Source organism: Osmerus eperlanus, chromosome 20 (assembly GCF_963692335.1).
Source record: "Osmerus eperlanus chromosome 20, fOsmEpe2.1, whole genome shotgun sequence".
NCBI lineage: Eukaryota > Metazoa > Chordata > Actinopteri > Osmeriformes > Osmeridae > Osmerus > Osmerus eperlanus.
The window spans coordinates 10657822-10672512 of NC_085037.1; the positions used below are offsets into that span (position 1 = coordinate 10657822).

At 51.7% G+C, this 14691-nt stretch overlaps 1 protein-coding gene across 1 annotated transcript in view; it reads left to right on the forward strand.

Annotated features, from left to right (window-relative positions):
* clasp2 (cytoplasmic linker associated protein 2) overlaps nucleotides 1-14691 on the forward strand; it is a 48809-nt gene that overhangs the window by 27943 nt on the left and 6175 nt on the right. Inside the window, 20 exon segments of the mRNA XM_062487176.1 lie at nucleotides 487-510; nucleotides 863-880; nucleotides 1126-1227; nucleotides 1445-1471; nucleotides 2545-2571; nucleotides 4025-4198; nucleotides 4600-4644; nucleotides 5693-5800; nucleotides 6488-6550; nucleotides 7445-7551; nucleotides 8209-8232; nucleotides 8561-8716; nucleotides 9009-9100; nucleotides 9328-9391; nucleotides 11178-11341; nucleotides 11708-11786; nucleotides 13195-13338; nucleotides 13486-13629; nucleotides 13786-13892; nucleotides 14018-14135. Of these exon segments, the coding sequence (XP_062343160.1) occupies nucleotides 487-510; nucleotides 863-880; nucleotides 1126-1227; nucleotides 1445-1471; nucleotides 2545-2571; nucleotides 4025-4198; nucleotides 4600-4644; nucleotides 5693-5800; nucleotides 6488-6550; nucleotides 7445-7551; nucleotides 8209-8232; nucleotides 8561-8716; nucleotides 9009-9100; nucleotides 9328-9391; nucleotides 11178-11341; nucleotides 11708-11786; nucleotides 13195-13338; nucleotides 13486-13629; nucleotides 13786-13892; nucleotides 14018-14135 (1787 nt within the window).

Consider the following 14691-nt stretch of genomic DNA (forward strand, 5'->3'; position numbering starts at 1 on the left):
TGTTCTTGCATGCGTACTGGAGTCCTTTATCGATCATTCAGACTCTCCAGCGTTCCAGACCTGATTACAGGTCAACCGTTCTAACGAGACTGCTGTTCATTTGTTACACTGTGTAATGTCACTAATGGATTTTTAAATTGGAACAGTTTGAACTAGGTGTGCGTCTAGAGAAGTCCAACGCTAAGGCAAAATGTTTTAATAAAAAAAAAAGTATAATAAAAAAATTAATCTATAGACATTAGAATATTCCTGCCAAGAGTTGAGTCATCTGATCGATAACAGGTCCCTTTACACTCTGCATTGTTAGACGTCACCCTAGCACATGCATGGTTCTGTTTAAACAGTCTTCTCTTACTAACACAGCCACTGTGTTCCTCTCTCTCTCTCTCTCTCTCTCTCTCTCTCTCTCTCTCTCTCTTCCTTCCACTTTCCATCTCTCTGTGTGTCTCTCTTATCTCTCTCCTTCACTTCTCTCCGCCTGTAAAGACGAGGCGTGTGATAAAACGGATGGTAAGATCATCTCATTCTTCCACAGGCTCCGCCCACCTCTCGCCGCTCTCTTTTTTTCGACCCCTTTTCCTCGTTTTCTTTTGTTTCTCTCCCTTCCTGCATTGCATTCTGGGGTGTTTACCTCAGTTAACGCGCTCTGTAACCACAGCGCCCCCTGCTGATTGTCACCTGCATATAACCCTCACATATCACCTCACTCATGTCTCATTCATCATCGTAGCTCAGAGTAGCAGTGAGCGTTTTGGAGTTCTTTTGATCATGGAGCAGATGAAAAACGTAATGTTTTAGTAAATGTAGTAGATTAAAAGGTTGGTGGTGTGACACTTACACCATCCTCACTCTCTGTCCTTAGGGGCCAGATCAAACAATGGTAAGACTAGTGCGTGTGTGTGTGTGTGTGTGAGAGAGAGAGAACAGGTAAGTGTACTGTGTGAGTAGACTAGTGTTAAGCAGTACAGCTTCTTAAATGCTAAACGTTGGCTGCTTCCTAGGGGCCTCATTCTTCATTCCACTCATTGTGTGTTTATTAGCCTGCGTCTCGCTGTGGACAGGAAAGTCATTCTGCTGCTCTCTGTGTCTCGGTGGCGTCCTAACGTGTCGACCTCTGACCCCCAGGGCGCCTGCGTACCAAGCAGCCTCTCTCCACGGCCGGTGGAGGCCTGAGCCAGGTGGACTCGCGCGGGCGCAGCCGAGCCAAGATGGTGTCCCAGTCCCAACGTACGCACCGCCACCCGACACGCCTTACACACACACACACACACACACACTCACGCATACCACACACACCATCACTTTCCAGTGCTGTGTGTTTTCTGATGAGAGAGTGTGTGTGTGTGTGTGTAGTAGTAGGTTCACGACACACACTTTTTGGAGTTGCTGTGCTTGTCTGCTAACAGTGACGATTCGCCCCCTACAAATGTTTTTGTGCCTTCAGGTTCCGACGAATCAGATTGCACGCCAGGTACTCTGTTCGTTTGTGGGAAAGCAAGAGTATTTTTGGTGTGTGTCAGTGTGTGTGTTCTGTAGTGGGAACACCTGCTGCTGTCATACCAGTTTTTCCTGTATGTGGGTTTTGGAGTGTGTGTGTGTGTGTGTGTCTGCATGCGGTGTTGTCTCATCACTGAGGGAGGTGTGAAGCGTTCATTTGTGCTTCTGTCAGCAGGGTTAGGCAGACACGACACGGTGATGACATGACACATGTACACTGCACCAAAGTGTGTGTGTGTTTGCTGCAGTTTTACATGACTGTGTGGAGCTGAGTAATGCTGCCCATTACTGGTCTGTCTCTGTGTCATTCGGTCTCTAATACCACATCAGCCTTCCAAAATTAACGTTTGGGTGTGTTGATATTGTAATAGTCGCTGTAAATCTGCCCCCCGTGTTCCTGCTAAACACCGATTGGACGGCTGGGCTATTGTCTGCCTGGTTACAGACGACCCGTGTGCACTAGGTAACCAATGGAACTTGAGGATGAAGAACTCCCTGTTCACATGGGTTTAGCACTGATGAGGAGTTGAACACAGGCAGAGAACAGATTCCGAGAAAGACAGATTAGGATACAGAAAGAAGAAAGAAGGGTTCTGTGGAGAGTTCATGAGGGATTTGTGGCTCAGTGTGTGTGTGTGTTCTTTTAATTCTGAGGCATCCTGATTTTCCTCCATTGTGACCCGGCTTAGCCTTCATTAACTTGACGACGTCACGTGTCAGCTATCCCTACATGCACTGCTGTTCCTCATCCATGGCTGGCTGTGTGTGTGTGTTTCAGCGATGAATCGGTGCTTCTTCTGATTTATTTCCTCTAATAGAGGTTGCTTTGTGTTGGTTTTGGCCCCGCCCTCATTCTGTTGGCTCCGACCAATAGGAAGCTCCCATGATGCTCTATGTTCTAACTCCCATGACGCTTTGTGCTCTAACACCCATCATTCATTCATCTGGTTTAACTTGCTGTTCCTTCCTCGCCTCTGCTCCCCCTCCTCCCAACCAATGGGCTTACGGCTCCTCCCCCTCAACAATCATGCCTTCTTATTGGCTCAGGATCTCAGTCTGCTACCCCAGTTGGTGGTAAGATTCTAACAGTAATACCTTTTTATACCCTCCTCTCTCCTTACTCATCCTCTCTGCCTTCGACACACCTTCTCCACCCCCCACCCCCCCCACCCCCATTCAGACTGGTCACCTGGGGCTCCACCCACTTTGTGGCTAAAGCATGCTGGGACTTCTAGGCACACTCAAACTTGGCTGCTTCCTACTCACTCTAACTGCACTGCTCCTTTGGGTTCGGGGGGTCCCCCGGTCAGGGCCAGGGTCAAGGGTCAGAGTTAGTTGCTGCTGTGTGCTCAGCCCACAACCAGACCTGAAAACAAAACACGAGAGACCAGAACGAGGGGACAGATTAGGGAGAGAGATTTGGACGGAGGGCGGAAGGGAGAGCAACAGAACAAAGAGAGAGAGAGAGAGAGAGAGACAGAGAGACAGACAGACCTCGTCATAGTTTACCCGCCACAACTCTATAATTGCTAACTGAGAGAGTTATCACCAGTGTCTATTCCAGCATGCTCAGACAGATCTACCAGCAGGGAGGAGACATGAGACAGGCCTGCTCCCACACACCCTTCCTCCCGTCACCTACATGAGACATGCTTTAGCTCCACGTCACTGGGTGGTGGCTGCTGTGGAATGATGCTGTTCTGTGTTACCAGGCAACACAGAACAGCTGTTTGTGTAGTGGAGATGAGAAGCATGTGAAGAGGTTTGTGTGTGTCAGACAGATCAGCGTGATTTAGGTTTCAGTCGTGTGCCTACGAGGGAATCACACCACCTCCTAGTTTACCTCCTAGTTTCACCACCTCCTAGTTCCTGACTGTGGGTCATGTAGTCCCTTGACTGCTGTAGTCATTTCATGATCAGCATCATAGAGCTTCCTGTGGTCTCATACTGTTAAAGCTGTGTGATGTCTGACAAGGACCAGAGGACTTGGAGGAGGAGATGACGTATATTTGGGAACCGAATTGAAACTTTTTCCAAAATGTCCTCCTAAGACCTCCCCCCCTCCACAGATCCTCTTCTCCAGAGTTGTGAATGAACACCTAGCTGCTCTAGGATGATGCCCTGACACACGTCTCTGTTCTAACTAGCCTCATCCTGTGCTTTCTCCTGTTCTATCTCTCTTTCTCTCTCTGTTCCCCTCTCTCTCTCTCTCTCTCTCTCTCTCTCTCTCTGTTCCCCTCTCTCTCTCTCTCTCTCTCTCTCTCTCTCTCTCTCTCTCTCTCTCTCTCTCTCTCACTCTCACTCTCACTCTGTTTCCATCTCTCCCTCTCTCTTCCTCCCCCTCCCTCTCTCTCTCTCCATTGCTCTCTCTCTCTCTCCCTCTCTCTTCCTCCCCCTCCCTCTCTCTCCCTCTCCCTCCCCCTCTCTCTCCCTCTCTCTTCCTCCCCCTCCCTCTCTCTCTCCCTCTCCCTCCCTCTCTCTCTCCCTCTCTCTCTCTTCCTCCCCCTCCCTCTCTCCCTCCCTCCAGCTGGCAGTAGGAGTGGCTCCCCAGGTCGTGTGTTGACCAGCACGGCTCTGAGCACGTTGGGCTCCGGGGCCCAGCGGGTCCTGGTCGGGGCGGGCGGGGCCAGCCACCGGCGAAGCCGCATCCCCCGCAGCCAGGGCTGCTCGCGAGACTCCTCCCCCACGCGCCTGTCGGTCGGTGAGTAGACGCTCCGGCCTCCTGAAACGACGCCGATCGATCGACCGTTCGTCGTCCTCCCAGCGCTCAAGCCCCCTCTGCCCCTCCTCCGTCAACGGCATCTGTTCGTCTGAAAACGTTACTGTACAGGCTGTGGAATAAATGACTGCTTTCCCTCTGCTCGTCTGAGTCTGTTCCTGCTGGAGTCTCATTGGCTGTGATTGACCCCGTGTGATTGACAAGGCTGTTGGAACCTCCCCCCCCCCCCCCCCGGCTCCATGCATCTATTCATCATAGAAGCATGGAGTGAAGGGTCTTTAGTACACAGACACAAGTGGCAAACTCTTGTCTTCTCTATATTTACTGACTCTCAACTCTATCCTCTATTCCTCCCTCCCTCTCCCTGTCCCTCTCTCCTCTAGCTCCCTCCAGCATTAGTTCCATCTACAACGGAGCAAGCCGAGGAGGTAAGGCTCCCGCCTCCCCCAGTCTCCCCTCTGCCGTCCTCCTCTCTCCTTTCTCCCCTAATCCAACCCCATCATCCCTCCATCTCAGCGTCTCTCCTCTCTGCCGCACGCCATTCCAGCCTGCCGGGCTGTCGTTCGTACCCCAGAAATCCTCTCATGACCTCTGACCCTCCCCATGTGTTGTGTTTTGGTGACTGCTTCCAATGGTGATCATTTCCCGTCATCCTAGCTTTGTGAAAGCATCTCCTCACTAACCAATGGGCTGGAGCCGTGGATAATGCTTCACAGGATCGGGGAAGCTTCATTGGGTGTTCTGAACCGTTTGTTAGGCTGTGATTGGCCCTGAATGCTGAAGGGGCGGGCACTAATGCTAGGCAAACGGCCTGCCACCTCGATCCAAATGCTATTGGATGAAAACCGATATCCCCTCCCCTACCACCCTTGACCTCCTAAAAAATTATCTGTTTTTTCACTTCACTCCATTTTCCTGTCCCTCCTGTATGTGTGTGTGCGTGTGCATGCGTGTGTGTTTGTGCGTATGAGAAATATCGTCATCTGACTCTTCTGAATGTGTACGTGTTCATGTGATTTGAGTACAGCCGCCCTACAGCCTCAGCATGCACCTCAGCAGTCAGAAGGGGGCCTCTTCTCCCGGGACTATGGTTAGGGGGGGTTCAGTCCAGCCCAAATGAGTCAAAGCAAAGGACATGACCAGAGGAAGCATCACTAGGCTGTTGAGATGCGTCCTGAGAGCTCAGGGAGCCTGGTTCACGTTCTTAACCTGTTTTCTATCCGTTTGTCACTCTTGCCACTATTCTGTTTCTCTTTGTCCCTCTTCCCCTCCCTTCCCCTCCCTCTCTACTTTCTCCTTGTTTCCACCATCTTTCTTTCAAAACTTGCTCCTTCTCTATTATTTGTTCTTGTTTTCTCTCTCTCTTCCATTCGTTCTCTCCTCTATCCTCTTTTCCCTTCGTTGTACTTCTACCTCTCTCTCCCCCCCCCTCCCTCCCCCCCCTCCCCCTCCGGCGGGGTTGGCACGGTGGCGTAGCTCGGGGCAGCCGTATCCCTCGGCCCAGTATGAGTCAGGGCTGCAGCAGGGAGACCAGCCGGGAGAGCAGCAGGGACACCAGCCCTGTGCGCTCCTTCACGCCCCTGGGTGAGTAACGCCCAGGACAGAGAGGTTGCACCAGCCAGACAGACACTCCTAGCATGCATCCGGAGGGGGAGTCAGCCCTGGTACACACCTCGAATGTCGACGCAGATCCGCTGCAGTGATACGGTGGCCTGTAGAATCCTGCCTGACAATGCTGTGGACCAGGGGGGGAATGGAATCACAACAATAACAAACTACTTTCTGGGCAGACACACCATGTGTTCTGTTATGCGCCCCAAAAAAAGGACGACTGGTTTCAAATGCAGTTTGGTGACAGGAAGAATAATCATAAAAACTCAGACAACATGTCAAGGTGAAAGACTACTGGAAATAATGCTGCTTGCAAATAAAATAAAAGCCAATCCTGTTTCTCCAGTATGTGGATCAGTGAAGGAAATGAGGATACGAGCTCCTGGTTAGCTGGGGAGTGACCTCTGTCACACAGAGAGGCTCGTGGTACACCCATACAGACTAGTGACACATGAAGCAGAGGGTGGGGTCAGTCCTCCCTGTCTGGGAGCACGGCTGGATTCTTCAGATGCACATTAGCATGTAACTGAGCGCTGTGCTTTGTCACTGTCACTGTGTGCTGACAGTGACGGGGGCTGCATGTGTGTGTGTGTGTCCTCGGGATGTGTGTGTGTGTGTGTTGACGGGCGTGTGGCTGTGTGTGTGTGTTCTACCTTGCAGCGACGCGACACTACTCTCGCTCCACGGGAGCTCTCCATTCAGCTGACGTTCTCGGGGCTGCAGGTGAAGGCTGAGTACTGTCTCTCTCTCTCTCTCCTTCACCACCCTGCTCTTTTCTTTTTGGATCGGCAGCATCTGTTTTCTTCCCCCCCCCCCCCCCCACACATTCTTGTTTTTCTTTTTTTCTTCTTTACTTCCATTCCAGTCCCGGATCTTAGGCTTCCAGCTCGGAACCGCATGCTTTTCCCCTTCGCGTGTTGCCACGACGACCGTGCCCCCTCTCCAGTCCATCCTCTTCCCCCCCCCCCCTCGTTTTACTTTCTTTCCCTTTTTAGCTCCACCCCCATCAATATGGACACGCCCACATTCTCCATGTTATGTTTTTCCTCCCATCATGCTTTGCCGGGTGGCACCCTCTGGGATTGGGGATCATCATGTGACTTGTGACCCGTGTGGGCTCACTCCTAGCATAAGGACTGTTTGTTGACTGGGAGAGGAAAGGTGGATTGAATGAAGGTTCATTTTGTGTGTGAGTGGAGATTTGTATGTGAAAGAGGGACTCTGTTTTGGTGTGTAATACTCTCTCGCCTATCTCTCTCTCCCCCTCTCTCTCTCTCTCTCTACTATCTCTCTCTCCCCGTATCTCTCTCCCCCTATCTCTCTCTCTCCTATCTCTCTCTTCCCCTTTCTCTCTCTCTCTCATATCTCTCTCCCCCTATCTCTCTCTCCTATCTCTCTCTTCCCCTATCTCTCTCTCTCCTATCTCTCTCTTCCCCTTTCTCTCTCTCTCCCCGTATCTCTCTCTCCCCCTATCTCTCTCTCCTATCTCTCTTCCCCTTTCTCTCTCTCTCTCTCTCTCTCTCTCTCTCTCTCTCTCTCTCTCTCTCTCTCTCTCTCTCTCTCTCTCTCTCATATCTCTCTCCCCCTATATCTCTCTCCCCCTATCTCTCTCTCCAGGGTCAGGGTTGGGTATCAGTCAGTCCAGCCGCTTGTCATCATCGGTCAGTGCCATGAGAGTCCTGAACCCCGGCTCAGATGTAGAAGAGGCTCTTGCAGACGCACTGGTACACACACACACACACACACACACACACACACAGTACCACACACACACACACACACAGTACCACACACACACACAGTACCACACACACACACAGTACCACACACACACACACACACAGTACCACACACACACACACAGTACCATACACACACACAGTACCATACACACACACAGTACCACACACACACAGTACCACACACACACAGTACCACACACACACACAGTACCACACACACACACAGTACCACACACACACACAGTACCACACACACACAGTACCACACACACACACAGTACCATACACACACACAGTACCATACACACACACAGTACCATACACACACACAGTACCACACACACACAGTACCATACACACACAGTACCACACACACACACAGTACCACACACACACAGTACAACACACACACAGTACAACACACACACAGTACCACACACACACACAGTACCACACACACACACAGTACCATGAGTACAACATACACACACACAACCAGTCTTTCCCCCTGTGCTGCACACATCCCTTGGTTGCGAGTGTGTCCACTGCAGAGAGTGTGTTTTCTGTGTCTTCTCTGACCCCTGAGTGTGTGTGTTCTCCAACTAACCCGTTGATTCTGCCTCTGTTTAACGCTCTCAGCTGTTGGGAGACATGCGGTCCAAGGTCAGCCTCTTTACCTGCTTCTAGTAGTGTGTGTGTGCGCGTGTGCGCACTTTAGTGTTTTAGTTTAGTTCATATTGTTAACCACCGTTAGTCATCTTAACGGTGGCCCTGATTTAAAGCCACATACTAGTTAGTTTGTTAGCAGATGCCATGACACTGTAGATGTAACCCCTAGCATAAATGCATCCACTAGCAGGCACCCAGCCTAGACCTGTAGTGACCTCAGGGAAAGAGACACCAATATCCACTCATCTCTCTCTCCCTCTCTCTCTATGTCTCTCTCTATGTCTCTCTCTCTGTCTCTCTCTTTCTCCTTACCCCTCTGCAGAAGAAACCCGCGCGGCGACGGTACGACAATTATGGGATGTACTCTGATGACGACGCCAACAGCGATGCCTCGAGCGCGTGCTCGGAGCGCTCGTACAGCTCCAGGAACGGAGGGGCCATCCCCACCTACATGAGACAGACGGAGGACGTGGCAGAGGTCAGCTGACCACCACATCATCAACACCCAAACACCGAGCGTGTGCACTCGCCTTGTAAACAGGACTATTGATTTCGGAAAGCGCTAGAACGCACCGTGTATCCTCTCTCTCGAATTTGTACTTCCCGTGGTGTCGGAACAATTACTCGGGACACGAGCCAGTTTTTTTTTTTTTTTTTCGCTGGATGCATTCACTGAGTCTGCGTAAAGTGGCGTTTCTGGCACTGGTGTTTTTTGGCAGTTCATGTCATGACCTCTAATGTTCCCGCCTTTTCTGCACCTCCCGCTGCAGGTGTTAAACCGCTGCGCCAGCGCCAACTGGTCGGAGAGGAAGGAGGGGCTTCTGGGACTGCAGGCGCTACTGAAGAACCAGCGCACCCTGAGGTCAGCCAATCCCTGCTCATCAGCCAGTTCACAAGAGGAATAACAGTTGCAAATGTCTTTTATCATGTTTAATTCATTGTCCCAGACCAGAACCATTAGCCGATAAGAGGTCACCCCAGAGCCCTGATCGTTTTATCACAGCCCAGACTTAACGTTAGACACACTTGGGTTAGAGAGACGTTGTGTTTTGGTGTAAGTGTGGCTGTGTCTGTGTTTTGGTTTTGCAGTCGTGTGGAGCTGAAGAGACTTTGTGAGATCTTCACCAGAATGTTTGCAGATCCCCACAGTAAGGTATGGATGCATGCTGGGAAGCCACTGAAACACCATCACACACACACGCTCACTCACACACAAACACACACACACATTCTGACAGATTACAATATCATCATCACTTTACTCATTTTCACCCAGTATACCGGATTCTGCCAAAACAACCGCCTGGAGAATATTGTCCGTAAACACACACACACACACGTATCGTCTCACGTCCACAGACACGTAGATCAACACAATAAACACACACTCATTCTTTCCCACACACGCACACAGTCTTGCCCACACACACACACACCGACACACAAGCATGCTCTGCGTGCGGCGGTAGCTGACTGGTATCTAACGGCATGCCATGCCTTGAGTTTGCGTGTGACCCTCACGCTCTTCCCTAGCCAATGGGATTGCTCTCTTGCTGTCCCGTCAGCCAATCCGCTGGCGGTGCTCACTTGCGTTCACTGCAACCCTCGCCTCCCCCACCCTCCTTGCGTTGTGTTGTCTTAAAGGGAACACCACCACCCCCCCCCCCCCCACACACACACACACACAGTTTTTCGTAGCCATCCTTTCCTTCTGACTAACCAGCTACAATCCGCTCCCCCTCTAACTCCGCTCCCCCTCCCACTTGCGGCGTTTTGAGTGCCCCCACCACCTCTCTCTCCCCTCCCGGACCCCCTCACCCCCCCACCCCCCCAACACACACCCTCAGTCGAGTGTGTGTTGCTCTCCCCCTCCCCTCTCGTCTGACGGTGACGGTTGTGAATTTCAGCGAGACTCCGGCAGAGTGTACGGCACGGCAGAATCCGGTATAAGCTCAGCCTCCTTCAAGGTACATCTCATCGCTCCCCGTTCTGTTCCTTTTCTTTCTTTTTCCTCCTCTCTTTGTCTCTTTCTCCCCCCCCCCCCTCCAGTCCGTTCACTCCTCCAGCTCTGGGGGTTTTTCTCGTTCGATCTCGCTCGGACCATTTCTCTTTTTGTTAGTTTTTCTTTCTTTTTTTCAGTTTGTTTGTTTTTGTCCCCCCCTCCCCGCCTTCTTGAGTTGACTTTTTTCCATCTCACTCCATCTCTCGTGTTGTGTCTCACGACACGCCCTTAGTTCAGATATGAACTGGCTGAAGTGTGAAAAGACACTGCATATCCAGTGAGGCTGTTGTGTGCTGTGTGGGCCAGGATGCTAACTGATGTGTGTCTCTCTCTCCTCCACGCCCGCCCCCACGGAACTCTCTGTAGAGAGTAAGTTACGTCCGAAGCCTGTCTTGTTTGATTGTGTGGTTGTGACTCTCACGCATTAATCCGATCGGGCAACTAATCTGCGACTCGTCTCCAGGGCAACCGCAGACTCACTCACTAACCCACTTGAAGATGTTATTTCTGTGACATCTTGCCCCGTTTTGTGATTGGTTACTGGTCTGTGGTCCTGAGTAGTCCACGGCCAATCAGCATATTGAATTGAGTGGTGACCTAACGGATGGATGGTGGTGATTGGTGCTTGCTGTCTGACATGTTGATAGATCATTGCTGTCATATTGATTGTCAACCAATGAAGAATTTGTGTGTAAGTGATTCCTGAATTCGATGGATGGATGGATATTTCCTCTGCATGGACCTTTGATCTCAGCATCTCCCTGGAAGACTAATGCTATCCCATAATGCCCCTCCCCATCCTAGGTGTTTGCTAGCTACGTCCCTGTGTGTCTATTGTCTGTTTTGCGTGTGTGTGTGTTTTGTGTGCACGCCATCATGGAGCAGTGTGTGTATGCAGCGTGTGTATGCAGTGTGTGTAACGTGTGTGTGTGCGCAGGTGTTCAGCATGTTCCTGGAGACGCTGGTGGACTTTGTGCTGGTGCATAAGGAGGACCTGCAGGACTGGCTGTTTGTGCTGCTCACACAGCTGCTCAAGAAGATGGGAGCCGACCTGCTGGGCTCCGTGCAGGCCAAGGTCCAGAGGGCCCTGGACATCACACGGTCAGTCTGTGTGTGTGTGTGCCTGCCTGCGTGTGTGTGGGTGTGCCTGCCTGCCTGTGTGTGTGTGTGTGGGTGTGACTGCCTGCCTGCGTGCGTGCGTGCGTGTGTGTGTGTGTGTGCGCGTGTGCCTGCCTGTGTGTGTGTGCCTGCCTGTGTGTGTGCCTGTGTGTGTGTGCGCGCGTGCCTGCCTGCCTGTGTGTGTGTGTGTGTGCCTGTCTGCGCGTGTGTGTGCCTGCCTGTGTGTGTGTGTGTGTGTGTGCCTGCTTGTGTGTGTGTGTGTGTGTGCCTGCTTGTGTGTGTAATTCAATGTGGCTAAAAGAAACAAAAGAGTTCAACTTTGTTGTTTTGTTCTCTTGATCTCTTTAGGGAGTCTTTCCCCAACGATCTTCAGTTCACCATCCTCATGAGGTTCACTGTGGACCAGACACAGACCCCCAACCTCAAGGTAAAAATAAAGAAATAAAGGTTATGATTGAGTGTGCGTGGTTTGTAAGTGATTTGAGTTTCATTTGAAGTTTGTGTTGTTACCATGGTTTTTACGTGAGTGCGACACGGATGGCAGGGGAAGGAGGGGGGACTGGACAGAGGGGAGGTTCAGAGGCAGGAGACTATGGCTTTTGGGCTGTTCTGTCTTTGTAACCATGGTAACCCCCCCCCCCCCGCACTGAACCTTCCGCCTGCTAATGCTGGCTCCGCCCACCTTTTACTCCTGGACTCTGATAGGAGACGTATCATTCGCTGTCCATATAAACGCGTCATCGGCTTGGACCTGCTGCCTGGACCCTTTTCTCCCTCGAACCTCCCTTTCCTTCCTCCTCCCTTCTTCCTCCCCTCCCTCCATACTTCTCCCATCCTTTCTGTCGATCCCTTTGACTAACTCTTATATTTTTCTTTCCTTCCCCCCCCCCCCAACTCGTCCTTTTAAATCATCTCCACTCGACCTCCTCTCTTCCTCTCCCCTCCTCCCACACACCCTCTCCCTTCACCTATCCCTTCATTTTTTTCCTGTACCCTTCTCTCTTCCGTCTCCCTCCCTCCTTCCCTCTCCCTTCCTCTCTCCGTCTGTTGACGTGGTGCTCTCCTCTCTCTCTCTGAAGCCTATGCGGAGCTCGTGTTGCGGGCGAGGCAGGGGCGGGTCCGCGCTAAAATTGCTTCCCCCCAGAGCGAGGCGCCACGCCTGCTGCCTGCACGAGCAGGTCGCAGCCTGGAACCAGTCCTCCCAGGTCAGTGTGCTCTGGGGGGAGCATATTTTATGACGCGCGCGCTGAGTAAGATGGTGCATCAGGGAGGCAGGGAGACTGGGGGAAGGGAGGCAGGGAGACCGAGTTGGCAGAATGGAGGCAGAGGAGAGCAAGCGAAGGAGTTTTGTCTGGAAAGGCTCTGAAATCATGTTCCAAGTTGCCCGTCGTCTTGTTTCTCCTTAGTCATTCGTCCCGTTTTTTCATTCGCGCTAATTGTTGTTTTTTGTGCTCTCCAAGTTTTGTCAAGCATGGGCATTTATAACACTTGTGGTTCCAGAAACACCCACACACACACAATCTTTTTTTGTCAACCAGAAATTCACCATTGTGATTTTATTTCCAACAGATGTTCTGGTAGAGATGCTTGTTCTCTTGTGTGTTTACTGATATGTCTGTTTATGTTTGAGGTTGAACTAACAGTGCTATATGTATCCTTGCAGGTAAAGGTCAAAAACGTCAAAGGCCATTTTGTGTGTTGCATGTAGTGCAGGATCCATATGAGTGTGTTGGTTATATTGGATGTTTGCAGGTTGATTATATGAAAGGCAGTGGCTGTTTATCCATGTTTATTAATGCGTTTGTGTGTGTGTGTCCCCGTGTGTGTCCGTCCAGGTGAAGGTGGCCATCCTGAAATACATCGAGACGTTAACACTGCAGATGGAGGCTCCAGACTTTGTCAACTCCAGCGAGACGCGCCTGGCCGTGTCCCGCATCATCACCTGGACCACCGAGCCCAAGAGCTCAGACGTCAGGAAGGTGTGAACACACACACACCCACGCACGCAACAACATGTGAAACCATCGCATTTTTCTTTGTTGTAGCTGCATAGTTTCATAGATTCCCTTGGTTTCGGTCATGCTAAGGGCTGTGATTGTGTGTGTTGTCTTCTGTGTGTATTCCAGGCAGCCCAGTCCGTGTTGATCTCGCTGTTCCAGTTGAATACTCCAGAGTTCACCATGCTGCTTGGAGCCCTGCCTAAAACCTTCCAGGATGGAGCCACTAAACTGCTGCAGAACCACCTGAGGAACACAGGCAACACTGCACAGGTAACACACTAACTCTCTCTCTCACACACACACACACACACTCTCACACACACACTCACAACATATCAGCAGTGCTGACTCTCAGACATAACCCAGGACGTGTAGATAAACCAGACCAGGTATGATTGGCAGGAGTTCATGTTGTTTTGTTCTCAGGCACCAATGGGAAGCCCCCTGACGCGCCACACTCCCCGATCTCCCGCCAGCTGGTCCAGCCCCCTCACCTCTCCCACCAACACCTCCCAGAACACGCCCTCGCCAAGGTAACACACACACACACACTCTCAGGTCTTAGGTTGTGTTCATGTTTTTAATGCCTTTCTCCATGCCTCTATTGACTTACAGTGTAAAGGTTTTGAATGTGTTCTGATTATGTGTGTGTGTGTAGTGCGTTTGACTACGACACGGAGAACATGAACTCTGAGGACATCTACAGCTCACTCAGAGGCGTTACCGAGGCGATCCAGAACTTCAGCGTCCGCAGCCAAGAGGACATGAACGAACCAGTAAGATAACAGGGGAAGGGAGGGAGGGGGGAGTCTGTTCCATGTCAGAGGGGGGCAGTGAGAACAGACGGGCCCAGCCTTCGTCACCACAAACACCAGATCCGTCTCAGTCTAGCTGTGCCCCCGATGTGTATGACACCTTGTTCCCCTAGATTATTTATAGCTGTCTAGCTCTGGTGGATGCCACATTGAGTCCCCAACACACACACGCATGACACACACACACACACCCATGATCCTCCTGACACCTGATCATCATGCCTCCCACTCACCCACTCCCCCACAGTCAGTGTGGGAACTGACCTCCTGGACTCTGACCCTCATAAATCACAACTGCCACGCACACCCTCCCCAGGCAGAGGCACACCCTCCCCAGGCAGAGGCACACCCTCCCCAGGCAGAGACACACCCTCCCCAGGCAGAGACACACCCTCCCCAGGCAGAGGCACACCCTCCCCAGGCAGAGACACACCCTCCCCAGGCAGAGGCACACCCTCCCCAGGCAGAGACACACCCTCCCCAGGCCCAGGCAGAGGCACACCCTCCCCAGGCAGAG